This window comes from Haemorhous mexicanus, chromosome 5 (genome assembly GCF_027477595.1).
Source record: "Haemorhous mexicanus isolate bHaeMex1 chromosome 5, bHaeMex1.pri, whole genome shotgun sequence".
NCBI lineage: Eukaryota > Metazoa > Chordata > Aves > Passeriformes > Fringillidae > Haemorhous > Haemorhous mexicanus.
Genome location: NC_082345.1, coordinates 54,660,823 through 54,688,704, shown reverse-complemented (window position 1 = coordinate 54,688,704; position 27,882 = coordinate 54,660,823). Strand labels below are relative to the sequence as shown.

Below are 27,882 nucleotides of genomic sequence, written 5' to 3'. Positions count from 1 at the left end.
AATACTACAGTCTTTCTTTGGTAGTGGGCACATTGCCTGGTTCATTGTTTGTGTTCAGTCTTCTGGCTATGAACCTCAGGAAACCATGCACACCTTGGGCAGCAACCACACAGGCTGATCATCATCATTCTGACATTTCATGTATATAGGATCCTCAGTCAAGCTGCCTGTGCAGTCTAGAGATGATACCTGGATTGGCAGAGAGTTCAGAGCAGATTCCTTGTCCTTTGTGCCCTGGATGACAGGTTTTACGTGAGTTACCTTCAGCTACCCTGCAGCGGGGAGGATTTGGTGAGACCTGTGTATTCTGCCAAGCAGAAGTGAATTGTCACAGTATTACTTGTAGACACAAGGTATCTTTGTTTTCTGAAAGGCTGTAATTTCAACCTCCTGACTGAAATCAAATGCTGTTGCAGATCAAGTTGTTAGCTCCAACCCTTGTGTCTTCAGTCACAACAGCCTTTCTCTTGGTCCTAAAATCTTCCAGAAGAGTGGCAATATGAAATCACTGCAGTATGAAATTATTACAGATCTTTGTAGTTCCTGACTTTCCACCAAAACTAGGTTATATGCTTCCCTCTGTCCTTCCCCAAGCCATTTTCAGCACTAAGCCTCTTAGCCTTTGGCCCATTCTTCAAATACTCCTCTGCCTAGATAGAACTAGTACCTTCTGAAAGACAGAGGAAAGTCAAGCTATCTGTACATTTGCTGTCTTGTCCATTCTTTGCCATAAAACAAATTCAGGTTGTTAGCAGGAGGACAGAGCCCTGAATGAAACTGCTGCTGTGTGTGACAAAAGGATCTTGTCTAACCTCAAGCAGGCTCTCTGTTGGTGCTCTTTTGAAGGTGACTTCAAAGAGTCTCCAGGCCATCAGGGCAGACTGTCTGCACCGGGTATGTCAGCAGTGTGTACAGAAAGTAGAACAGCGTGGGGATTGTGTCCCATACACCAGGCCTGTGGCCCAGCCTTCAGGAGGGGTAGCTGTGTTCTCTCAGAAATATGTGATGTGTAACTGAGCAATCAGGGAGCAAAGTGGAATCCTGCATTTGTCCAACTCAGTCACTCTTCTGACCCTTGCTCATCTCTACCCCCTGTAACCAGCGTGTAGACACTGACCAGGTGCCATCTTGCACTTCAGACACTTAGATGCAGGTGTTTTAACTGAAACTAAATCTGTTTTGCCCTGTGCCTCAGTTGCTCATTTGTCTAATGGTGCTAATAGCATAATGCATATAAATACATCTAGTCCAGACATGTACTGCAGTCCAGACATGTGACACTTATTTAAAAATATTTTATTTTTAAATGCGGTTTTCCTTGTTCAGATTTAGTTATCTCAGTTCTCAGAACAAGAACATTAGGTAAGACTTCTTCATTTCTACAAGGTCTAGTTTTCAGAATCAGTAGCCATTTTTAAGCTCTCAAAATGAAAACCAAAACAACATGAGTCTTGTCTGTACAGCAGTTAATCTGAGCAGTTTGATTACTTGTGTGTGCCAGTATTGGGTATTGCTCTAGTGTTGCATCAAACTGATTTTTGATTTAAGATTTTGGAAACCTAGCCACATCATGCAGTTCCCCATGGATTTAGTTTTAATAAACTAAAAATGTTTTAATACACTATGTGAAAGACATGAGGTTTGGGACCTACAGCCTAGTTGCTAATCCCCTGGTTTACAAGCCAGGTTTGCAGCACAGCTCCCATCAGAAGCACTTCACTGTGAGTGACGGTGTCAGAAGCTTAACTGATCCCGAACAGGGAGTGCTGCAGCAGTGTGTGGGCAGCCCTATCGTATGGCTGTGCCTGGGCTGCACCAGGCTGTCTCCCCACCTGCCCACCGACAGCCACACAATCCCCCCAAACCTGTGAAAAGGGACAGTTTCATGGGTGTGAGGCATTTTAAAATCACCAGAACCATTGCTTCTCTGAGTGCCTGTAGGTCTGCAAGGTCAAAGGTGCAGCAGTGCTGCTGCCATGCTTTCAGAAAGTGCAGGGCCCTTGGAGGATTTGAAGAGCAGGAGGCATTCTGTTTATGGCTTAGATTTACTGCAGCTCTGCGTGTGCTGGCTTCTGCTGGTTTCATCTTACTGCCTCGTCTGTCCCTGTCATCTCAGTTTGAAAGGGGCCATCCTGTTTTTATCAGGGTGCGCGTTAGAGCTCTGACTTTGTTAGAGGAAAGGCAGCCAGTTGCTTTGAAGTGTGTGATAATATTTTTGCTGCTGGATGGTGGTCGCACTATATTTCCCAGCCTCTTGGATCATCATGGAACATTAGGAGAAATTGTGACAGGGTATGACTGAAGTCAGATTGATTTACTATTAAATTCTGTTTTTTACAATTTGCACTTGATAACTACTACAGCCATAAGGTAAAAATGTGTCAGCTATTGCATCTGAACATGATCCATGCTTGCTTAAAAAACTTTTGGACTTGCCATACGTTTTTAGATTCCAGCTAAGATTTTATTAATCTTTCTGCATAATTTTCAGTTAACAGCTGCACTGTCAACATGGAGACAGAGAAGGCTTCTAAGAAACACAAGGGCAAGCTCAGCTCTTAAAATCCAACCTCCTGTTTTACGACTATGAAGATGGGTGCTTATTTAGCAGCATCTATATTGTTGCATTAAAGAAGGAAAAAAATGAACAAAACCTTTGTCCTTTGTCTTGCTAACTTGAGTGGAAACTGGCAAAATGTTTCTGCCCTACACAATTTCTTAAGGTCTTGTTGAGTAGAAGCTCATAGAGGTACTTACACCAAATTTTTCACTTAGTTTAAATATTGGTTGTCCTGTGCATGTATGTGCATGCTGTTGGGATGTCCTGGAAACAGCCAGGATGGGAGCTCTGCAGCAGCAGGTGCAGAGGTACAGTTGTACTGCCCTAGCAACAGTCTCAGTCCCAGAGAAGATGTGTTTAATTGGTGTGGTACTTCAAACACAGGAATGGAATTCTTAGTTTGCAGAGAGAGAGTCTCTGTAGGATTAGTTTACATAATGGCCACTGAGCAGCTCTTCTGTGCCCCAGCTACCTGCTGGTGACTTGTGCCATGAGGTTGTGTCTGTGTTTCATCACCGTTTCTCCTCTGAAGTGCATGCTAGCTCAGAGAAGCACGTAGCTGATACACAAGACACAAGCTTACACTGCAGATGGGAGCATCTGAAGCAATCTGCAGTGTGTACAAAGCTCCCTTCTCTCTGCTGTGGCACGTGAGGGTACGGCAGAATGCTCAGGGTGAAACAAAGACTGGGTTTACAGAGTTCAGAAGGGGTTTGCTAGGCTATCTAAAGCAGTGCCCCATTGCACAGAAGGATATTGGTGTGTACAAGATTATATTAACAGTTCCACAAGTTCCTGCTACAGTTTTGGTGGTTCTTGCAAACTGGCAAAGCGTTTGGCCTTAGTAACAGGGTCATTGTTAGGCTGACCAGAGACTGGAGCTATATAAAGGACATAGCTCTGTGGTACTGGAGAAGGCTTTTTAAAAAAAGGCTGATTCTGCATGCTGCACTGTATTTATAAAATTCTACTGATAGACAATTTTTATTACCAGAACAAGCCTATTTTGTCCTCCAAGATACAATTACATATTTTATATGTGGTGCAGGTGCTTTCCAATAAAATCTGTAAAAAAGATTTTTAGAATACAGAACAGAAGCAAATCTATATTAAAAATGCTTTGTGAATTTTTTGCTTTTGAGAAATTAATGCTGAAGAATATTTATTTAGATTCACAGTGGAAGTTTCAGTTTTAACTTAATATACCAAGGAAGTCTCTCACTTATGTTTATCACATTTCCAGCTGTTGTCCCAAACACAGGCTTGTTATCGGGTGCACAGCACCAATTCACACCAAGATGAGGTGTGATTTCTATTTTTTATTTTAGTTTGTGTAAAGTAGGGAGCTGGGACATAACTCAAAAAAGGCTGGCTCTTCAATCATCAAAACATATTTATACATTTTAACAAAGGCATCAGCATTCATTTGTTACAGATTACATAATTTTTTCATGAATTATACTGAAACTCCTATTGCCAAGTTTTACCTCTCATTCTCATGCTAGTTAGTCTGCATGCACAGTTCTTCCCTCCATTTGAGTTGGGTTCATTTTGAGGAGGTGGTCAGTGGGCTGGTGGTCAGGATCTCCCACTGCTGGAATTACCTTTCCCCCAGTTACTGCTCAGTTCTGCTGACTTCACTCCTGGTGGCTCTTGTCCAAACAGCCCATTCAGCTTGGGACTGTCTTCCCTTTCCCTTGAAAGATTGATTAGTCAAGCACACAATGTTCACAATGCAATTGCTTAATCACAGCTGTCCAGCTTTAACTATTGATTAACAACCAAAAAAAATTTCAGTTTGATTCAAATTTTGGGGGGCTCAGATCTCAAGCGGCTTGATATCATAACCACAAGGATATGACCCTTTACCTGAAACATAGTGAGGGATGTCAATCGAGGGACTGTGTGATATCTACTAGGAGAGAATGTTCTTCATAAGATGAAAAGATGTCTTCTTCCTTGTTTTGGTTCAGAGCCAGTGGGAAGGAAAAAGGAGCTTGATGAAGCTTTGATTCAGACTGTCTTCATGGGTTAGGTTTGGCTTTTCCTTACCTCAGGTGCTTTCATCTCCCATTACCTGAGCAATGCCAGGTGAGGATTAAAGAGGAAAAAAAAAAATTTGCAGGGTGTCTTTTGACATAAAAACGTGGACTTCAGCAGAGAGAGATGTGAGGAAAGGATTGACACTGATGAGAGCCCCTGAGCCCAAGCTGATAAATTTTTAATCACACTGATTTTGTCTCCGAGAGAGTTATTAAACAGACCCAAAGCAAACATGGAAAAAAATCAAGCCTCTTCTATGCAAAACACTGCAATAAAGGGAAGGGTCAGCAGAAGAAAATGGAAGGGATGGAGCACATTCCTCAATATTTTGAAAGTGTTTATTGGAGGAATGGCAAGAGATATGGAAATAAAAAAGAAAAACTGGCCACAGTCAAGCTTTTTTGGTGCTATGCAACATGGAGGCCAAGCTGGTGAAAAAGCTCTTTAAGTGAGAAGTCAGATCACTGGCAGGATGGTGCTCACCTCTGCCCCAGAGCAAGGTGATCCTTCACACACCACTTGGGGGAAAGGCAAATAAAACCATGGAGTCATAGAGCCTCAACTGGAAGGGACCTTAAAGATCATTTAGTTCCAGCCCCCTGGCATGGACAGGGACACCTTGCACTGGACCAGGTTTCTCAGAGCTCCATCCAACCTGGCCTTAAAGGTTTATAGGGATGGGGCATCTACAAATTCTCTGAGCAACCTGTTCAGTGTTTCACCATCCTCACAGTAAAGAATCCATTCCTAATATCTAATCTAAATCTGCTGTCTTTCAGTTTGAAGCCATTCCTCTTGTTCTGTCACTATCTGATCTACAAAAGTCCCCTCCAACCTTCTTGTAGGCTCCCTTCATGTACTGGAAGGCTGCAATTAGGTCACCCTGAGCCACCTTTTTTCCAGGCTGTGCAATCCCATTTCTCTTAGCCTTTTCTCTTAGCCTTTTCTCTTAGCCTTTTCACACAGAAAATTCTCCATCCCTCCAATCAACTTGATGGCCTCGTCTGGACTCGCTTCAAGGTAGATGTCCTTACTGTGCTGGGGTGTAGCACCTTTTCTTCCTCCTATTTGAATGCAGCCTTCCCCTCTGCAGCACAGTGTGGGCCCCACTCAAAAACAGCTGTACAGATACTGTGAAGGAAATTCTGCCAGCGCTGGTTAGCTCAGTGTTTGCATTTTGAAGGATTATAATATAACTGGTGTAAGGGGCAGGAGATCAGAGTAGAGTGAGAGCTTCAACAGAATTTCCAGACTAAATTCCTAATTTCACTTAGAAGGTAAGTGCAATTATGCAACTCCTGATTTGCCTTCAGGTCATCCCCAGCTGGTTTCAACTAAACCAGATGTTCTCCTTTTAAGTATGGTATTCTGTGTCAGAAATAACTACTCAAGCCCACTGCTTGCTTTTAAATGCGAGGAAGGGCCCTGAAGACCTCCCATGACCTCAGGATAGCAGGCTGCATCTTTTGCTGACAAATACTGGAGCAGGGTGAACACATTTGAATCTTCTTTTCACAGATCATTGCAGCTCCCCCAGACCCAGCAAGAGGAATGAACAGCCCTGCAGTTTTCCACCTCATGGCTTGTTGAAGAACTGAGCAGTTTTACAATTTGTCCCAGAAGTAATGAACTCTCCAGACTTCTTAATTTCAAATCAAATGAGAGACCCTGAGTCTGCCCAAGAGATTCATTAACCTTGAATTTCAAAGAAGATATCCTATAAACAGAGCCATAGTCAAATTGAAAATCTTTTGAGAGCACTGCTCCATTTGGAGGAGGGGTTAAATATTTATCGTCTTGGAAAGAAGCTGATTTGGAAAGCAGGTGTTTAAACATTCATTGAAATAGGCAGTGAAATTCAGGTCTTTGCTTTGAGCCATCTCAGGCATGTGAGTCTCACCCCAACAGCAGCACCGGAGACCCAGAAATTCCACAATGGAAGTAATGAATGGGCCCATCTCTAATGAAAGAACCTCTGCATCTTTCACCCCATTGCCACTTTATCCCACGTGGCACTGCTAATGTCAGTGCAATGACGAGACAGTATCAGACAATCCACAGGCAGAGCAGGTGATGGGAGAGCAGTCTTGGGTCATGCAGAACCCCAAAGGACCACACATTCCCAGTTACTCAGCACCACATCTCCTCTGGTGGGGAATAAAGCTGAGGAGAAGGGCACTGCAGGAGGGAAAGCTGACTACCTCAGGATCAGTGTGACTGCCCCAGGATCAGTGTGACTGCCCCAGGATCAGTGTGACTGCCCCAGGATCAGTGTGGCTGCTTCAGGATCAGTGTGACTGCCCCAGGATCAGTGTGGCTGCTTCAGGATCAGTGTGGCTGCCCCAGGATCATTGTGACGGCCCCAGGATCAGTGTGGCTGCCCCAGGATCAGTGTGGCTGCTTCAGGATCAGTGTGACTGCCCCAGGATCAGTGTGGCTGCTTCAGGATCAGCCTGCAGTGGGATCACAGCTGGCTGACAGGGCAGGAAGCTGAGGGCCCTGAGGGCAGCTGTCTGAGGACCTAGTGCCCCCTGCATTGATCAGGTCTGCTCACCTTGCATTTAATAAGGCATTAGAAGGAGACACAGCAAGCTGTAGTATTGACATGCTGTTCTGTCACTCACAGATAAGGGCATTCATTGCCACTCTGAGGTAGTCAAATAAGAGCTATCCAGTGTGAATGGTCCTCCATGCCCAGTGTGGTTGATATCAATGACCTTACTTTTCACCTAAGAAGATGACAAAGAACTAAATAAGACTTCCCAATGGACATTGTTTAGGGAGACTTTGAGGCCCATCTACTATGGATTTTTAAGAGCCAGTTTAATTATGTTTGATGTTTTCTTGGAGCAAAGGCCAGTCTGGAGGAGTTTTTATGCTCTACAGACAGGAAGCTGATGAAATGTGCTCAGTGCCCTTGAGGTAACACCATGTCTTGTAACAGGGAGCTGTCAGAGCAGGATTAGGGCTCTGGACTGATACCCAGCTGTGAGCTCAGCTCTCCATGTGACCTGTGGGATTCTTTGCAGTGGGAATTCAAGAGTGGGAGCCAGTGGCACGGTGGGGCTATTCAGGCTGCTCAGCTGTGCTGGCCTATCAACTATCAACATCTGTGGCTCTGTATCACTAAGAGCTTAGGGTACTGATCCAGAAAAATTATATCCAAGCTAAATCCATGCTGCCCAATACTGTCCTCCCTCTGTTCGTAGCTAGAGGTTCCAGCATCTCCTTTGCACCAGCAACACAGCTCTGAAACTGCAGTGAGAGGTCTAGGGAAGCAAACTGGAACAGTCTTCCTTTTTGCTGGTTGATTTTTTTTTTCTGCAGTGCACATCCAGAGCTGAAAAACTGTCCTGGAGCTGCACCAGCTGGTGTTGCACCTAAAATCAAACAACTGGGATGCTTGGAGTGATTGGATCTCAAACTCATCTTAGTCACTTTAAACTATAGCAGAGACTGAAAAGTTTAGCTCATGAGCGGCTAGACGGAAGATAATCCCGGCATGGGATGACATAAATCTTCTAACAAGGGCTTGTAACACACCCAAACCCATGCTAAACTGGGATGAAAGGCAGGAGAATTTGCCCTGGAGTATTTGTCTGGGTGCTGCCTGTGCAGTCACAAACCTGGGCTGGTGCTGGTGCCTGTCTCACCACTCACAATATGGGCAGAGCTTGCTTGTACCTGCCCACCCTCACAGCTGAGACTGACCTGCCACAGCCTGGGCACACTTGGTGAAGAGGAAAACAAAGGGCTGGAATTTGGCAGAAGTGATTAAGAGCACATGAAACCCGAGCACTGTTGCCTTCCAACTTGTTTGTGAAACACAGCAACACATGCATGGGTCGCAGATTTAGAGAGCAGTAAGCTGAGACCAAGCAACAGGGGTGACCCCACACTGTGTACACATAAACACTTCCTTCAGGTGCCTGCAAAACTCACTGCTTTAACTGTAGCTCATTGGCAGCCCTCAAGAACTTTGATGAGTGTGATAATTAAAAAATACAGCTATGCATACATGCAAGCAAAATAGCCTTCATACGTGGAGGCTATACTGGGTTAGTCTGGTGAAATGTCTTCTAGGCCACTCCTGGGAATCATCCCAAATTTATCCTCCCCAGAGTGCATAAGCATTTCTGACTATCAGTTCCTTAGAAGCTTGTTTCTCAAGTGAGGGAATGGCAGAAATGGCGTGTCTTCCTTTACACAGTCATTCTTTCACAGCCAGGTCACCTGTGAGACTCCTGTCCTCATGGCTTGACTCATCTGCATTCACAAAATTTCCTGCATTGGATCATGGGCTGTCCTTCTCTCACCATTTAGAAATAGACCATATAGAAATATTCACTTATATTCCACCAGTTAAAGTATTCCTCTTAGCAAAAATGTGGTAATAATGAATTCTACAGCACTTGATGCCTGAGGATCTTGGAGCACACTTCAGTCTATGTGAACATAACCTTGCAGTACTGTGAGATGGATCAGTACTGATGTCTCCAAGGCAAAGTAGAGGCATAACAAATTAAAAAATATACCCTAGAGTACACAAACAGCCCAGGACATAACCCTCAGTCTTGGCTTTGAGAAACATGTCTGGGCTCTTACCATACACTCAATAAGAATTTTTTCTGTGACTGTATTTTAATAAAAGAAAAGTATCTTTCCCTGTGTTATAGAAAATAACTCTTTTTTTTTTTTGCCATTAAAAAGGCTTTATAAAATTCATATTTATTTGAAGGTGAAAGTAGTCAAAGGTTACAGATAGAAATAAATACATTTGGCAGTTAGACTGTTTTCTTTCTTTCCACAATGAAAGAATTTTTTCATATCTCCATTTTTCTTTTGGACTGACCCATCCTTTTGACACAGAACAGTTACATCTGGATCTGACAGTGCCCCAGCTACCCTGCAGCCCATCAATGACAGCTGCCCCATTTTTCCACTCTCTACACAGAAAGAAAGCCCTCAAATGTCGTGCCCTCTCCTTTGCCTTCCAGTTTCAGCACAAGGTTGCATTCCCCCAGCAGACCATGCTGCCCTTGCAGGACAGCCCTGGCAAGGCAGGGAGCAGTGTGGAGCTGGGGCAAATGGTCAGTCTGTGCTGGGAGCTCCCCCATCCTTACCAGTCACCCACTTGCTTTGCCCAGATTCACACCTTCCCTTTGCCCACCCAAGCTGTGACAGCACCCCCTGTCCCTCATCCTCCTCCTTTCTGGCTCCAGGGCTTGGCAGCTCAGGGTGAGGCTGAGGACTGGGAAGCTCGAGTCCCACCAAGAGATAGATATTGAGATATTTTCCCTTGATAATGGTGTTTTCTGAGTAACAGCTCTTAAACGTGAGTCTTCTGTACTTCCCAGAGCAAGAGAACTGTCAGATAAAATAAAATTACTAAAATACTGCAAAAATCACAGTCCCAAACAGAAAATTCATTTAGTGCCCAACTTGAAACACTGTGAGTGGACAGATATTTCACATGCGTGAAAAGAAAAACCTCTCATGCTACTTATATAAAAGGGGCCACCACAAATCACCAGGGGATTCTAAAGAGCCATGATACAAGCACACAATTATTTTTTCTGAGCAAGGCTTTTTTTCCTGAATGCAGTATATCTCCTTAGGTGCATGGCACAATTATCACTATCTTATTTAAGAAATTAAAATTCAAAATCCAGTAATAGAACTGGTAAATCAAAGTAAACTTGTTTTATAACTTTTGAGGAATGAATAAAAAAATTAATTCTGCCATAAGTGCAGCATTGGACAAACAGATCTGTCATAACTAAAGAGGGTACACACAGTGCTGGGCTTATCAATATGTGAACAAAATTCTACTCCCTCTAGTAAATTATTAGTTTCCTGCTGGCAACAAGTGTGGATGGTATTAAGCCAGAATCTAGCAGAAGACTTTGGTTTCTATGTGATAGTCTTTGTCTAAAGTAACATCTTACTTGCATGGATTTTAAAATAGACATCTTACTACAAATTGTGGTAGATTTTTACAACTTTCAGTGCTATTCCAGGTTGCAGATCCTGTGGAGTTATCACATCTAAGAGCATTAATTTAATAATGGCAGAGCTTCTGTGCTACCAGTTTCAGGCTTCTGCTTCTGAAAACACCAAACCATGCTACTATTTTCATAAGCTTCTTGCATTATTTTAACAGTAAGAATTTGCCCATTTTTTTTTAATGGGAAGGCTGTTCCAAGCACCTTCTTGTTCTAAGAGGTTGGATATGTCTTCTAATTTCTGATCCAAACGCAGTCGTGCACAGTTTCTGGTGTTTTTTTCTACTGCTGACTATGTCCCATAGCTCTTTCCACGTTGCAGTATTTATAGACATGAGCTGAAATCCCTTTGAGCCTTTGTTTGGCTAGATTGATCCCACCACCTGTTCTCATCTCTCTCACAGGACAGCCTCTTCAGTTCCCCAATTATCCCAGCCATTTTCTGTCTCGCTTCCAATTCAAAACAATTTTTCCTGGCTGTTAGTTACTGAAATTGTACACACCCTTCCAGATGCTGTTTCACTTGGGCCTGCACCTGTGAAAATGGAGTTTGGAGTTACCTCTCCCCTTACATCTAGGCATTGCAAGTACCCCCTTCATGGCTAACCATGGTGGTCATTTGTGTCACTCTCCAAACAGCCTGCAGACAAGCCCTCTCTAATTTGGGTGTGGAGCTGCTCTGCCTTAATCATTACTTCCCCTGAACTGATGGACTTCTAAGAAAGATGCACGAGTGGTGGCATGGAAATCTGCCATACTCACAGCCTCTGCTGGGCTCTGCAAGAGCCATAACTGTGTTGTGCTGCCATGTGGGCAAGGGAGAGCCCTTGACTGCAGCTTCCCACTCCTCTGCCTCACAGCCTCTCAGGACACCCATTCTCCCACCACGCCATGCAGGGACTGTCCCACACTAGCTCTTCTGGCTCCCCACTTGTGTGCAGCACAGACTTGGCCTCCAGAAATGGATGTGGATTCACCTGGCAGGAGCCTCCATGGCCACCTGCCCTGTTTGGTGGGAAGGAATCACCTCTGCAGGGCAAGAATCCCCTCTGCTCATCCAAGCCCTAGCAAGGTGGGTCACTGTCAAGAACATCCACAGGGAACTCAGAAGGAAGCAGCAAAATTTCCAGATGTGAAAATAAAATTCCTTGCTCTTTTATGAACTCATTTTCTTTCTATAATTTCAGCCATTTCCCTAGGTGGTGAGGCATGACCTAAAGGGCTACATCCTGGATTTACAGGTTGCAGTCAGGCTCTGGTATTTCTGGTTCCTTCAGCTCTTTTATAGAAGTACAGAATTGTTAAGGTTGGAAAAAACCTCTAAGATCATAGAGTCTAACTCTTAATCCAGCACTGCCAGATTCACCTCTAAGCCAGGTCTCTAAGCACCACACCTATACTTCCAGGGACATTTCCACCACTTCCCTAGGCAGCCTATTCTATTACTTGATCACCATTTTGCTGAAGAAAATTTATTATTTATTATTTATTTAGACTGGTTTTTTAATAACCAGTCTAAACTTCCCCTTGTGAAATTTGAGGGGGTTTCCTCTTGTTCTGTCACTTTTTGTCTGGGAGAGGAGCCTGACCCCCACCTGGTTACAGCCTTCTGCCAGGTGGTTACAGAGAGCCCCAAGGCCTCCCTTGTCTCCAGGCTGAGCACACCCAGCTCCCTCAGACACTCCTGATAGGACTCACTCTCCAGACTCTTCACCAGCTCTGTTGTCCCCCTCCGGACACACTCCAGCCCCTCAGTGTCCTTCTGCAGTGAGGTCTACAGGAGCTGAGGTGCTGCCCCACAGTGCTGAATGGTTCTCTGTTACACATGGAACATGCAGATGATGGATTTTGATGTGTTTCTTTCTCTGACTGGTCTTTCAGAGAAAATGGATGGCCACCCACTGCAGGAGCCCCGTGAGTCCAAATGAGGAGCATACCTGCAGACTGGGGCTCCTGTGTCCGACTCTGATGGGAGCATGGCACAGGAGTGCAGGAGCTGACACCTTTCCTGCAGGTCAAACAAGAGGCAGTCAGCCCTCCAGCAGAGATCAGTTGTCTCCTCTTGAGCAGAAAGAAATGAACTGAGCTTACAGGCAGGACCTGGGCCCCAGAGGTGCCTGTTCCCAAGATAGAAACACATCTTGGCACCTCTTGGCTCCTGCTAAACCGCATTACTGTCCAGGAAGGCAACGGAGTAGTTCCCAGAGGGGTTGGGGTGCTTTGTCATAGGGTGCTTGCTTGCCTGTTTGGATGGAGAAGAGGTTGCTTCTTGGACTCATCTGTGAGGGAGCTCAGCACTCCCGGAGGGAAGGGGACTGGTTTTCCTTTCAGTGGGGCATCAAAACCTTAACAAGGAGTTTGGGGATGCCTTGTGGCTCTGCAAATAGGAGCCATGCCTTGAAATGCCTCCAAGGGAAACTGCTGGGAACTGTGAGCAGGCAGAAGGTAATTGCCCAGATTGGATTTGGCTAAGGCACAGCACCTGACACTTGGGGAGGGAGCGTGCCACAGAGCTTCCAGAGCCATGTGTGGTGATGCTCCTGCGTGGAGCAGGAGCAGCCACCTCGGCAGCCACCCCTGGCAGTAGCTCTGGACAAGGCTTTATAAGAGCTGTGCCCATCGTCCTCTCCTTCTGCAAAAGGGGAATTCCAGCAGCTCTTACCAACCTGAAAAATTAATTCTTCCCTCTTCCTTTTTTTCTAGGCTGTTTCTGCTTTCAAGTTTTTCTCTCCTCTCATCTGACACTTTTCAGTATTCGTTTTCTTCTTTATAATCTCCTTTCTCTAGATCATTTTTCACCTCTCATACAGTTCTCCCACTTGTCACTCTACTTCCTTTCTCAAAAGCATGGTATTGTTTTTTAAAAATGTTTACTTGTCTTGTCCAAATCCTCTCCATCGTGGTTTCCCCGAGTTCCCTCATTGCCTTTTATTTTCCCTTGCAGCTGCTTAACTGCTTTTGCCATTTGATTAAACATCCAGGATGTTTCTCATCCTTCTCAAGCTTCTGTGTACAAGGTCTGGGGCCATAGGTCTACTCCTGAATGTGGTCTGCATTCCAGTATTGCTTCCATCCTCAGAAGATCCCAAGCCCCAGCTTCCATTTGGTCATGGGAGATTGACCATAAGTCAGTTTTTATGCCATGGGAACCTATGCAATTATAAAGGCATAGGCTTTATAAAAGACCATACCATAATCATACTGTAATACTGGATCCAGAAATATTCATGAGTAGCTGTGATCCTGAGCAAGAAGAAAATTGTTGCAATGTGTTTCAGTTAGTTATAAACTGCTTTTGGTACGTTTTGGTCAATAAATACAAAAGAAAAAGGTGTCTTCACTGGTTTCCTGCCATAGCAGTAACATTTCTGACAATTCATTCAAAGACCCCTCTCTCCATTAGGCTTAATTTCTCTCCAGTAATTTGTTCCTATTTCTGGGAAAATCAATCTCATTTATATTTGCAGGTACAAGCTTACCCATATTTTTTCAGTACCACTGCTGGGTAACCCTAAGTAATTCTCTTTGATTTGGCTTTATAGAAAAGAAATACTAATTCTGTTATTTATAGTTGCAATGAGTAAACTAATTAACACTTAGTAGTGCTTCTGGACATATCTCTCTTCTTGCCTTTCAACATTTTGGCCACTACTCAGTTTTCCTCATGTTATCACTGCCTTCACACTAGCTGAAGCACCCAGAACCATAACTAATTTGACAGAGGGAGATGTCTAGTGCTACATGAAGCAGGGTTATTCATGCCATTGCCTGTGATGTGATATCTCCAGTTGTGTATCTCCAAGTGACATTGGCTCTGCTTCCACTGTATCATATTGACAGTTCACACCCTGCTTGTTGTTCAACTGATACCATAGGAAAGCCTTTTTCCACCTGGTTGGTAGGCTGCTTTTCAAGTTTCTCTGTCTGACTGGATGTCTGCACTGGGGTTAGTTCTGATTACAGACAGGACTTGCACTGAAGGGATCTCACTTGAATAACTCTGCTGCATCCTTAAAATATTGACATTAACTATCAGCCTGTAAGTCCAGGTGAACTACAGCTCTGTTCATCTTCCAGTTCTTTGTTCATCCTCCAGTTCTTTAAGGTTCAGGACCTGGTGTGCCATACTGATGACCTGACACAACCCATAGCTTAGGTTTAATGGTCTTATAAACCACTTTTTCCAATGCAAATATGAAACTGCACTAACATATTGGCTCAGGTACTGTCCTCCACATATGCTCAGGTGCAGCTGAGAAAGATCTCAAGTTCTTTCCCAGGAGACCTCCCAACTGCTCATGAACTTGGTGCAAGCATCTGGTGGGTTTTCACTCACAGAAATCCAGGACTATGTGTCTGAAAGCTTCAAACCATATTTATTGTAAATTCATGGAAAAAAAAAAAAAAGAAGAAACCACAGGCTGGTAAACTATTACATCTCAGTGTAAAGAACTTGTCCAGCTATGTGCAATCAGATATTGACAAGAATATCTAAATAAGCAACAACTTCTCAATATAAATCTCATTAAATAAAAAAGAAAATTATTTCCATATTTACAGATTACAATGCAAATGGATCCTTAAAGCATTATTTTGTATTTAGCAGGTTTATTTCTTTGAAATAAAAGAGAAATGGCTTGAATCTAAGAGTGTACTTTGGAAGCAGCTTTCTAGACAGTCTGTGTTACCCCCAGTGAAAGGACAAGCAGCCTCCCCTCGATCCCTGCTCTGCTTCTGCCATCAGGCTTTCACCGAAGGGCTTCTGGTACCTCCACCTATGAAACAGGGAAGGGAAGGGCATTCATTACATCTGCTTTACAGTCTAGATGGCAAAATACTTGAAATTCCTGCCAGACATTCAATCCCAAGACCTCTGTGCTACACATCATCTCCCATAATAAGACCGAGCCTGGGAAAGTACCCCACTTTCTGTCAAAATCCCAGTCAGACAGAAATCACTGCGCTGAGCAAAGCCTAATCAGAGGGAAGCCTCCTCCCAAGTGCTTTATTATGCACTTCGAAGATTTATTTTAAACTAAATGTGTGTACTAAAATTAACTGAGCTTGTGCTATATTTGGACCACAATCAGTTACTGAACTAGGATCTCTTACTCACCCGCCTTAATTGCTTTATGCTGCTTGCCCGAATTGCTTCCATAAGGTTGTCATGGAGAGACCTTTGTGGGGTGGATGGCCGGGTGGAGGGTCGTGAGCCTTCCTCTGATTTTCTGTCTGAGACTGATTTCAAAGAATCTTTAATTTCTTTCAATATGCTGTTCTCATGTTTTCTGGTTTTTTTGCCTTTTTTCTTTTTCTGTCCATTATGCAAGGCTTTTTTTGAGCTTTCTTGCTGTTTGATGACTTCAGCTATATTCCTGGTAGGTGCCTTCTTCTCTGGAATAACTGGAGGAGGGGGAGGAGGAGGGGGAGGGGGGGGGCGAGGGGGGAAGCGGAGGTGGGGGTGCAGGTGCTGAAGGCTGACATTTCACTGGCAGTGCTTTCTTAGGGAGCTTTGGGGAAGACCATGGTGAGCTTTTAGGGGACACATAAGGTGAGGACCGAGGTGTCCCCTTCTGCAAAACTTTGGTCTTTGGATTGATAGCTCCGTCACAACCTGACTCTTGCTGCCGCTGCTCCTGCATACGCTTTTGCCTTTGTTTATCCATATTTCTTGTCAGGATACTTGTCATGCTCATTCTTGGGCCAGCAAGGTCAAAGTGGTACCCCAGCTTTACCAGAGTGGTGTTCTCTTTCAACAGTTTGACTATGTCCATTTCCACCTGGCTGCCCATGATGTGCCTTTGATTGTGGAACCGCAGTTCTGTTAGAACCTTGTTGTGCTGCAAAGCTCTCATGATGGCCAGCACGCCTTTGCCTGTGATAAAATTTGACTCAATATTCAGACTAGTTATATGCTGATTAACCTTTAACATACCAGCAATAGCTATTGCCACATTGTCATCAGCATGGGTGTTAGCCAAGCTGAACGACTTAACCACTGTGTTGTCCCTCAGGGCTTGAGAAAATTGTATAAGCATCTGTGAAGTGATGTTTTCAATGTTGTTTAGATTGACCTCTGTGGTGTCAGGGTCGTTGCTCCTAACTTTTTCCAAAGCATCTTCAATAACTGTTGGGTTTCCACAAGGGTGGATGGCACTGCTTTTTAAGCTCCGGTTATCGCTGTCTTTTCCATCATGGCCATTGAGGAAGCTTTCATCGTCCTTTGCACCATTACACTTTTTGTGTCTGACGTGGTCAGAACGCCTGCCAGCTGCAGCATTTTGCTCTTCCTCATTCTCATCATCACTCTCACCTTCATCTTCCTCTTCATCTTCTTCTTCATCATCCTCTTCAGTATATGCCTCCTCAGACACTTCACTATTGCTTTCTGTGAAACATTCTTCTTGAAGTTCTTCTGAATTGTCCTCTTCTTGCTCAGAATCCTGAACAGGAACGTAGGTGTGGGTGTTAAACATGATTGAAGTAATGTACCTGCTGCCTTTTAGCACAGGAACAATTATACTGACACTATACAAATTAACATTGAAAGCTAAAGACAAACAGATACAGTTAGGAGAACAGAAAATGATTCATCTAACACCTATGTAACATCATTTCTTTTACATTCTTTAGAAAACGCTCAGCATAAATTGCAAACACTTTACCAATGTCAGTGATTTCTGCCAAGAGACAACTTGATACAAGGTATTACGACACGGACATACTTCAGGTTTTCTATGTGTTGGCATGTTGACAAGGGGTTACAATTTGGATCCTTGACAGCAGAAACATAAGACGACAATTTCAGAATGAACATGAGCAACAAGCTTCTTCATTTCATGAGGATTAGACATCTCAGACTCCCTTGCATATGTTAGTACATCTAAAAAATTAAAGGTTGCCATGCTTTAAAATACAAATAGTGTCTGCATGTGTAGTCTTGTATACCAGCATGCAAAACAGTACAGAATTAGAGAAGTCGTGTCAAAAATACTTTGGATGTACTGCGCAGGCTGCACATACTAACAAACTATCTGTGAAGAAAGGTTTGAGATGCATTCCCACAGGTAAGATGTAACTACATGTCAATAACCCCTGAATTTCTTTGTGTTTGTCAGGAGCTAAGCTGCTGCTCACTGCCAGTTGCCACAGGTCAGCCGCCTGTAAATACTGTAAATTGTTATAACTCACTGTCTACAGAGCAAATGCATTGTTTTTCTGAAACACAAGGTTCTTTTAGTGTGTTTGGTGGGTACCAGGAAGGCAAACTTGGAACCATGCCCCAAAGCTCTGCTTGCTGCCTTCAGCAATTACGGTGGCTAAAGAGAACTCTGTGCAGAGGAGCAGGAAAAGGTCTTCACTCCAGGAAAGACTCACTCTCCCCATGGAGGACTCCAGTAGTGTGATGGTGATCTATGGGTTGTGACAGAGCCCAGAATCTACAACCAACCTTAAAACTCTTGCTCAAAAGGTCTTTCATGTCATGTTTTGTCTACTGGAAAAACTACAGGTATGCATTTATCTTTACAATTGTAAATGTTCATAAAACTTTGGATGAATTATAATTGGTCTGTAAGCACTACATTAGCAATACTTGTGTTTTAATCTCTGTAAAATACTAGATTGTATTTTCCAAAGTGAGTACACTCTGCAGAGACACAGTGATTCTGTTTCTGGAAAACAAAAGTGTTACTAACAGGACAGCCTATTTTTAGACAACCTGTGCAGTTTTAGGTTTGCTTAGTTATCTGGTTCTGAAAATAGAGACCCGTTAAAATGCAGGGTACTGTTTCACAATGTTCAGTAGGATTCTGTGCTGGGACATATGCAAAAAAGATGCTAATTCTAATGTTTGCAGAACTGGGACTCTTAATGAAACAGGACATTGAGTTGTTTCTGCCTGATGTTCCTGAGCATTCAGTATCTGGGGTCTTGCAGGGTCTGATTGCATTGGCCTGCACACAGAGCTCTCTGTGGACCCAAGCTGCTTCTTCTGTAGAACATGTGCAGCAAGGCCCTTATGCTGAGAGATACTGTGCTACCTATAGGCTTGTTATGGGATTAAGATTTATATCTGTATCTTCTTTATATGTGTAGGGCTTTAAGACCTAAAAACACCAGGTATCCAAAAAGTCTTCATGGCTTTGGTTTTATATCTTGAGGAATATATACTACAGATGAGCAGAAGGAGGTGCCTTTAAATTTACTATTGATAAGTTTAGTGATGTTAAATTAATGAAAACCTACTTGATTTTTTTTTTTTTGAGTGACATTTCTGTGGTCAAAGGCAGAATTTAGTTGCCTGTCATGTACATTGTCTGGTGTCATAATAACCTGCATGATAATTTTGAAATTGAATATGGAGACATATTCTTACTGTAGCAGCACTGTGGCACAGGACTGCTGCAGGCAACCTGTAGGGCTTCACCTTACTTTTTGGGAACAATATGAGGAACAGTTAGGACTAAGAGAGTGAATGCTGAGGTAAATATCTTGGGAGGACAAGTTATTCACCCTAAAAGGCTATCTGCAAGTTGTTTGCCTTTTGGACCAGCTGATCTGTCACCGCTAACTATAGAAGGAGCATGAATAACCATCTTAGATAAAGGTGCATAATTTCCAAATGGTTGAAAGCAAGAAGAAAATTGTTTTCAAGGACCTTTCTCATTGCCATCAGTGGAGAGAGTCTTTGTGACCTCTATATCAGCATATCAACCTTTTCTAATTTAAGGATGCATTGGAAGTTTTTTCTCAGACCAAAAAGTATAGAATCTTTTGCCAGGACTTGGAGGTTTAGCCAGTACCCATCATTAATGTTGTATATACATTAAAAAAAAAATTAAAAGAAAAGAAAGATCCTGCCATTGTATAAGATACAGAACTAGACCTGTTCAGCAGGTTTTTTAGAACAGCCCAGGTTTTGAGTTCCAGGCTAAGCTGGAAATAAACATTAATCTTGCCATTTACTCTCTAGGACTGACAAACAGGGAGTGAAGTCGATGTCTGCAAGCTGATACTAATGGTCTGATGACAGCTACTGGTCCGTGCTTTTGCCTGCAAAGACCTTATACTGCCATTCACAAACAACAGAAAATACTTACATGTAAAAACATCCTGGATATTGCAGGGTTATTTTATACAACTGACTTTCCTCTAGGAAGATATTTTATCTAATGTATAAACTGCAATTATTTGCTTGCACATGAATTAATCTCCTGAATCAAGGCTGTTAGAGATTCTGAACTCAGCTTTACTGTCTTTGCCTTTGTTATATTACTTTCTGCTTAAACATGGGAAAATGTGGCCCTATAAACACAGCAAAAGCTTGGTATGAAGCTGTGCTTAAAAATCCCCAAGTCCCCAGTTTGCTTTGAAATTACGTGGAGCCATCATGAAAACAGAAGTTGCTTTTTTGGTTGGGCTCCATCTCACATACACTTTTAGCAGGATCAGGAGTGCCAACGTGGACATCAGCTGAGACTGGGAGAGATCACTGCTTGCCCAGCTGTACTGTTCATTTGCAGTTCAGGAAATGGCTTTTATTACTAACATTTTTATTTTGAGGGATGAGTTGCTCAACAAACACTATTGGTTGTTTTTTGGGAATGCAGTTAAATGGTTTGACTGATGACTCTACCCCAGGCCACTTTTTAAATAATGTACAGCTGCCCTCTGACTACAGTTGCCAGAAGACTCCTGAGCCATGCCAAGGATCCTCAGCAGGAACAAAGCAACACAAGCTGCTGACTGCAACACAAGCTGCTTTTTTCCAGCGAGCACAAAACCTGACATCCGCTTACTCAGCTTCTGACATAACATGTATTCAAAGTTATCTTCCTTACATGTTTCTCAGCACTCAATACTGGTTTTTTAAGGAAAGGAAAAGGCATTTTGTGTAGCTTTCTTAAAAAAAATCAAATGCTATCCAAAAGCCCATATCTCTACCTATTAATAATTTCTAACAGGGCCTTTACTTTTTGTTCCTATTTTAATCACTAAATGATAGTTTTTACGGCACTTTCTTCTGTTCTGAGCTGAGCACTTAAGGGAGTCGGAGCAAAAAGTCTCTAACCTAATACTCAGTGCTTTAGCAGGCACAGAGGTATGGCTAACAATGTTCTTAAAAATGCCACAAGAGACTGAAAGAAATTAAATCAGTCAGCGAGATCATGCCAATGCAGGATAAAACCAAATATCTACAGGAAGCAGCAAATGCCTCAGCATCTTACCTTCTCGCATGCACCCAACCTCTCTTTTTCTAGGAGCTTCTTGGTCTCCCTCTCCCAGTAGGCCATCAGTGCTTCCCTGCTGAAAGTGCCTGTTGGGGTTTTCTCCGTCAGGCTCTTCTGCCGCTGTCCCACTGGAAGGTTACGGTCGGGCTCTATGTCCTCTAGCTCCCGCTCCAGCTCCTTCAGCTCCTCTTCAGTGAGAGAAGCGAGGAGCTCATCTTCATCAATGTCTTCATATTTACTGAGCTCTCTTCTGTACCCAAAGGTAGACATGGTCCTGCTTGGTCAGGCTGGTACAAAGCTACAGTGACCAGGCATTCAAGAAGGCTGAAGCAAGCAAGCTGTGTCTGGTGTGGTCAGCAACTGTTTCCCTGCATAGCCAGAGGCACCCTTTTAAGAGTAATCATCGGGGGCTTACGACAATGCATGAAGGGATGAAAGCATGCTCCGTTTTAAGCATCAGACGTCAGCTAGACATCTGAACAGCAAGAATGTCCCAACACTAATGTTTGCAAGTCCCTTAAAGAGGGGGATTATTGACACACTGGCCATGGCCATATTTAGAGCAGGCAGCTAGTGGGAGAATACCAGCCTTGCAGACGGGGGGGCGGCACCAAATAAAACCCCGGGTGCACTTACACTGGCATCCAAATTGCACTGGGGAAAGAACAATGAAAATCCATTTAATCCTGAGCCGTCACAGGGGCTGGAAATAAAACATCCTTGCTGTTGTTCAGTGGACTTCCTCTCACAGTTTTCTAGTGGAATGCTGTTATCCCACCAAGGTGTTTGCAGGCAGTTGGGATCGGAGGAAAGGCAGCCAAGGGCAGGAGGCCGGCGTGCCGGCAGCTGTGGGGAGCACTGCTCCCGCAGTGTCACACATCATCTGTAACCAATCACACAACTGAATTTTTCATTAATTCCCTTATTTTTTCTAGGACTATCAGAGTGAGAATCAGCTGTTCATGTCCGTTTGGAGCACCTGCGAGATTTTTGTTGACGTGGAGAATTGTGCTCTGCTGGAAGAATGCACAGAGTCACCCAGAGATTTAAGGGTAACGAGCCCTGGGAGGGCAGGGGGGCTGTGCCTTCATCACCTCTGACAGGCCGAGCAACTGAAGGCCTCTAGTGGCTGCTCTTTCAATGGCTGTTGGTTACTGTCACTGACTGATGTGCAGCTGGAGAGAGCCCTTCAAGTCTCTATTCTAAATGTATAGCTACATTATAGTTTCTGCTAAAAGATTTTATATTATTCTGATATTATTTTTATTGACAGGCATCTTTCAGTAACAAGAATTACAAAAAGAAAGATTAAACTTTGCGCTGTTTATTGTTTGTTTTTCTGATGTGGTTGTTTTTCATTTTTTTTTCTTTTTTCTATTTTGCAGTGAATGATGGTGAGCTAGCAACATTTTCTGAAACATGCAGGCCAGCAATATCTGCCAACATCTGTTGTGAGAGAGGGGGTGGGAGAGGAAGAGAGAAGGTTTTATACATAGGTGTATACCTATGTTAACATATATATATGTTGTTATAGGTGTGTAGGAACACACCTATAACAACATATATCAGACTACTTAAATGATAGCACACAGTGTGCTTTAGACAGTCAAGCCAATATTTAATGGAAATGTAAGTGAACATAATTTGAAGTATTGTTATTTTCTAACATCATCTCTTTGGTCATTATGCATTGGACATCCACACTGAGGTATGTTGCTTAGCCAAATTCCTCACCTGTCACTGTCATATTTTCTGAAAAATTCCTTTGCCAGGATTTCTTCTCCTGGGAAGATGAGAAACCTCAGAGAAAAAACAATATTATCTCATTTGCTTCTCCCTGTTTCACTGCTTTAGAATGTAGCTGGAGATTGTTTACCAACAGGTGCATGTTTGATTAGTTTCAGGTAAATTGTTTTTACTTAATGACCAATCACCATCAGCTGTGTCGGACTCTGAGAAGTCAGTCACGAGTTTTTCATTATCGTTCTTGTTAAGCCTTCTGTCTGTATCCTTTCTCTATTCTTTAGTATAGTTTTAGTATAGTATTCTTTTATATAAGATAATAGGATAAAATAATAAATTAGCCTTCTCAAAACATGGAGTCAAATTCACTCATTTCTCACCTCGTCCTGGGGACCCCTGCAAATACCACACTCACTTACTTTCATTATTATGCATACAGCTTTACTGACAGTAGAGAGAGGAGATTATCAGATTTTTATGAAAATCATGCTCAAAGAAATTATAGTTTTCCTCCATAATTTGTCAATATGAACTTCATGCAGTTATCTTGATCAAGAAATGGTATGAAAGCTTATACCCTTAGTCTTTCCTAACCTGCAAAACACGTGAATAAAGCAGACATAAGAATATTGTGCACCTGAATATAAAATAAATATTTGCAGGTCATTTACATTGACAGAATCTTTGGATAAAATAAAAAGGAGGCAGATGCTTGGCTTATGGAGCTAAGAGTGTTACCTTCACCCTTATGCCTCCATGGTATAAGGGCTCGTGATGGGCCAAGTGCACACAGACAGGTCGGTGGGTCCACAGGCGTTCTGTTCACTCCTTCAGCTGCACCTGCAGAATGAAGCCTGGGCCAAATTCTGAAACACGTGAAAGACTAGGAAAATATAATAAGTTCCTTTTTTCTTTTAATTTGGCATTATCAATGCTCTTGGGTAGAGATGACAGAGGCATTAATTATCTGTATACAGCTGCACTCCAAGCAATTTTATTTCTTTAATATGTCTAGGACAATGGTTCACATTGTTATCATTGGAGTTAGCTAGAGAAGCAGCACAATAAAGTTATATTCCTTCAGGGTATTTTTGCCGACAACATTTTGTTACAAACATATTTTGATGGAGTTAGGAAATGTGAACTGGATATATTTTCTGTTGGAAAATCTGATTGAAACTGAAGTGCTTTTAGAAATATGCTATTTTTTATTAGTACAATGTTGATATGTACAACACTGATATGTACAATATTAAAAGCAAAAACATGCTGTTAAAAATTAAATCTATTCAAATATACTGTTTCCAGAAAAAAATCTCAGCTTCCTGCTCTTCCTTTCTTGTCAGGTACAACAGAATTTGTAAATCTTTCAATTTTCCTGAGCTGAAAGTCCATTATACAAAGTACAAACATACAGATACTTGAACTGTCTATTTGAAGTTTTCTATGTATAAACAAAATTTTCCAAAATCAAAGAAACTTTAAAAAAATCAGCATGTATTACTCACTTCTAAAATAATATTCTAAAGGAATATTAAATAACATGAGTATTACCTTCAATGCTACTCCTTTCTGAGACATGATACAACACTGGGCCAGTGGCAATGTTTTTCTACACAAAATGCTAATGATGTCCATTCTAGCCATGAGATAATTTAAAGACCTTACTAAAGATAGACAAGGTACTTTCTTGTACATTTCTCCCCTGAAACAGTGGGAAAATTGGCAGTCAGGTGAGGTTATGAGAGGTTTGTGTCCCTTCTTGATCCTATATGGCACTCATGGTATTTTATGACCTATTCTTTACAGGGAAATGGCCAAAGGTGAAGAGCCACAAACACCTTCCAGGACAATTTTAATAAAAACAATAAGGCTGTAGAACATGGAAAATAACACACAGACTAGAAATAATATGCTAAAACTGTACAAGTACTCACAGGTCAGAAAATGTGGCAATAGTATTTGTTATTGCCTACTTATGAGCACTGAAACACAGTCCTTGATTCCACAGTTCTCTAATCATATACTTTGATCCTAGACACATGAGTGTCAGAACCTTTACTCTTTTTCATTGCATAGGAAAGATCACACACATTTAACAGCCTTACAGTATTTTATTTTGCCCCTGTTCCTCAGCATAGTGAAAGCTATCAATGATTTTAATTGTCCCATGGCCTTTTCAGAGGACATGAAGGTGTTACCACTTTTTTAAGGAAGAAGAAGAGAGGTACAGAAATCTTGATTCTCAAAGTACCCACTAATTTGGAATTTTGGATTCCCCTTCTGGCAGTATTGGGCATCATGCAAGCATTTCAGCTGATCAGGGTTCAGCTTCTGTGGGCATCAGCCATGGCCAAAGCTTCCCACCCTTACAACATTTCAGATCACAGGTTCCAACTTCCAAGAGGAACTCAGAACAAAGGCAGGAGTAATTGTGTTTTCCTGTTATTAGCATTCTTACCTGAAACATTTTGTTCCTGTTTCATAGTCTCCTTTCTCAGGCACTATAGACATTCTGATTTCTAAGCAAAAGACCCAGAGGTCTGAACAAACTGTTCTGTCTCCCTGGCTGTGTTCTCAATCACACCATTACAAACAGTTTAGGAAGAGTCCATTGTGTGCTAGTGAGATGGCACAGGGAACTTCCTTCCATCACAGGAGGCAGTGAATAGTGCATGAACCATATGTAGTAGAGGAAGGCAGATTTATAGTGGCTACATTGGCTGCTGTTTAGGATGAATCCTCCAATTAGACATTAGGAAAAATCTCTTCATGGAAGGGGTGTCAGAGGGGTTGCTATTGGAACAGGTGTCCTTAGCTGAGTTACCATCCCTGCATGTATTGAAAATATGAGTAGATGTGACACTTAGGAACATGGTTTAGTTGTGGTCTTAGTGGTATTAGGCTAACACTTGAACTTGATCACCTGAAAGATCTTTGTGATGATTTGATGAAGTGCTTTGTCAACTCTTAACAGAAAACCCAAACCCACCTCCCTAATGCCCTGCTGAAATCCTGTATGCAGGGAATTAACCATTTCACCAATAGTTGTGAAAACTCATCTCTCATTCTACAGAATTATTAAATGTTTGTTCACTTAGGAACCTAAGTTGAGAGAAAAGGAGAACTGGAAGCATCCATTTTATAGGAGGAGTATTCACTCTATCATTGTAGACCTCGGCACCTAGGGTTCCTGGCTTTCAGCAGCTAGATTTCAGACAAGACTTCCCATCTTTCCTAACCTGATGGAAAGATCATTTATTGTCTTGGTTTTACAAGAGGAAACCCTCCTAAGTGTCCATTTTGCCTTTCCAAGCAATTAATTATTTCAATTGGCAGCCAAGGGAACTCTGTTCTGCGTCTCGCGTTTCTAGACTTGGGGCACACTGGCTCAATTGCTTAAAGGCCACAAGCAACACGTGGCAGGTGGTGCTCACCCCTCAGCAGGACAAAGCTCACAGTTAAATGTATATTTCCACTCAGATGAGTGCAGGGAAAACTACAGCCAGGCAAAGAGAGGGCTGTGCAACCTTGTCCTCAGGCACGGGACAGTGGCTATTTCAGTCCCGGCTCCTGGGGACAGCCTGTCAGACAGATGCGTTGGCTCATACTGAGCTCAGTCCCACACTGCAGGAACTGCTCCAATTGCCATAGAGCACACTAAAAACAATGCATCACAGCATACTGGGCTTTCCCCATGTCTCCTGCTGCCTGTCTGCTGTGCTGCTTGCTCCTGCCTCCCACCACTTTTGCAACCCTCAGTTCTGAACCAACTCCTACCCTCGTGCTGTCCATTCAAGGCACCAGCCCCTGAGCTCTCTCTTCATGCCTTATTGCTGCTGTGCTGCCTTCTCCATCCCTGGTCCTGCAGGCCCCCGCTCCTGCTTTCCCTGCAAACCCCTCACTGTTCTCAGCCACCTCCACAGCCTGTTTGCTGACCTCTCCTTCCTACTCCTCCTTGCACACCTCCTCTGTCCTGCCCTCGTGTTCCTCACTGCCTGCTCTCCCCCTCCCACTACAGCAATATATATATATATATTTATCTCTATATAAGTCTCAGTTTTTGCATGCTGCGTGTACAGGCCCAGGTTGAATGCAGAATTCAAACCATCCTGGAGAGACACAGGGTCAAGCAGCCTGGCAAGCACACAAGACCACGAGGCAGACTGATGGGACAAGCTGCAGCTCTTTCCCTCGGGAGACTCACATAACTTGTGAAAATCGTGCACACCGTACTGTGCCTGAAAAGGATGTGTCATCACCTACATTTAACAGTGGTATCAGCAGAGCAAATGGGATGAAGCATGCACTGAAGGCATTTGAAGAAACAATTTTTCAGCTGCTTTTCTCAATGCCAGATGATTCTGTTGTTCACTCCATCTCTCTGGGTGATAGCTGTAAACAGGGAGTCACACAGAAGAAAAAGATGTTTTCTGTCTCATATGCTGGAGGAACACAAAGTGGGGTAAGTGCAAACATGACCCTGATTCAAAACCAGTTTTTACTTGGGAATCAGATTCAGCATTCTAGCTCAAAGACAGATTTTTCCCACAGATTCCCTGCAACACACCCCAGGGTACCAGGAGGGTGGATTCCAGGTCCAGGCTGTAGTTTAATAACTCAGACAATCACAAACGGTAATCAGCTTTCACTCAAAAACATGTGTATGTGGGCTGCCTTACTGCTCAGATCACTTTTGAAAACAGCTTTCTCAACAGTTCCTGGGGACATAATTATGCACATATACCAACAAGGCACAGGGCAACCACTAATCCAATGTATTTCAACAGTGGGGGTGTTTACATTGCCTTACTTATCAAGACAGAAAAGTAAGAGGGAATGAAGAAGTGAATGGGCTCTGATAATGCTGCTGATGGGAAGATAGTATGGATGCATCCTGGAAGGGGAGTCAGGTAAACCTGACTGCAGGGAAGAACTGGGGGTAAAAATACATCTGAGTGCAAATAAGAACATTTCTGAACTAACATATTTCTCAAACTTTAATGACAAGAAAGAAATCTCACTGCTCGCATTGCACAGGCACCTTTGTGCATGGATCCTGGTGGTCTATTTTATTATACAGAGAGGATGACACTGGGTGCCAGAGGTGCAGCAGACTTGGGATTTATTGCTCCTTCTGCCTACCTGAATCACAGTAAAATAAGGAAGACATTGGGGGAAAATAAATCTTATTGAATAAATGTCATTCCCATTCCTAGTTTTCTTTTCTTCCTACACAGCCAATACTTTCTAATCATCTCATGTCAGTACAATGTCATGATCTGTATTAACAGCAGGA

The 27,882-nt window shown here is 42.9% G+C and overlaps 2 protein-coding genes and 1 long non-coding RNA gene across 6 annotated transcripts in view; 2 read left to right on the top strand and 1 right to left on the bottom strand.

Annotated features, from left to right (window-relative positions):
• Positions 1-9,387, top strand: part of WASL (WASP like actin nucleation promoting factor) — a 61,498-nt gene extending 52,111 nt beyond the window's left edge. For 2 of the 4 annotated variants that reach the window (XR_009486589.1, XM_059847213.1), the window contains one exon: positions 6,122-9,387. The gene's annotated coding sequence lies outside the window, so the exon portion shown is untranslated. Of the gene's footprint in view, positions 1-2,491; positions 2,654-6,121 lie in introns of those variants that run through there. The other 2 variants (XR_009486588.1, XM_059847212.1) reach the window with 1 other exon arrangement.
• A 5,578-nt stretch (positions 9,388-14,965) lies between these two features.
• Positions 14,966-21,249, bottom strand: LMOD2 (leiomodin 2). The gene is given in 4 exon segments (XM_059847209.1): positions 14,966-15,383; positions 15,725-16,040; positions 16,042-17,051; positions 20,838-21,249. Coding segments are annotated over 4 exon segments (1,626 nt in total). The 5' UTR covers positions 21,111-21,249; the 3' UTR covers positions 14,966-15,356.
• A 248-nt stretch (positions 21,250-21,497) lies between these two features.
• Positions 21,498-23,847, top strand: LOC132327732 (uncharacterized). Its single transcript, XR_009486587.1, has 3 exons — positions 21,498-21,622; positions 21,776-21,892; positions 22,226-23,847. It is a non-coding gene; the product is annotated as an uncharacterized LOC132327732 (long non-coding RNA).
• The last annotated feature ends 4,035 nt before the right edge of the window (positions 23,848-27,882 follow it).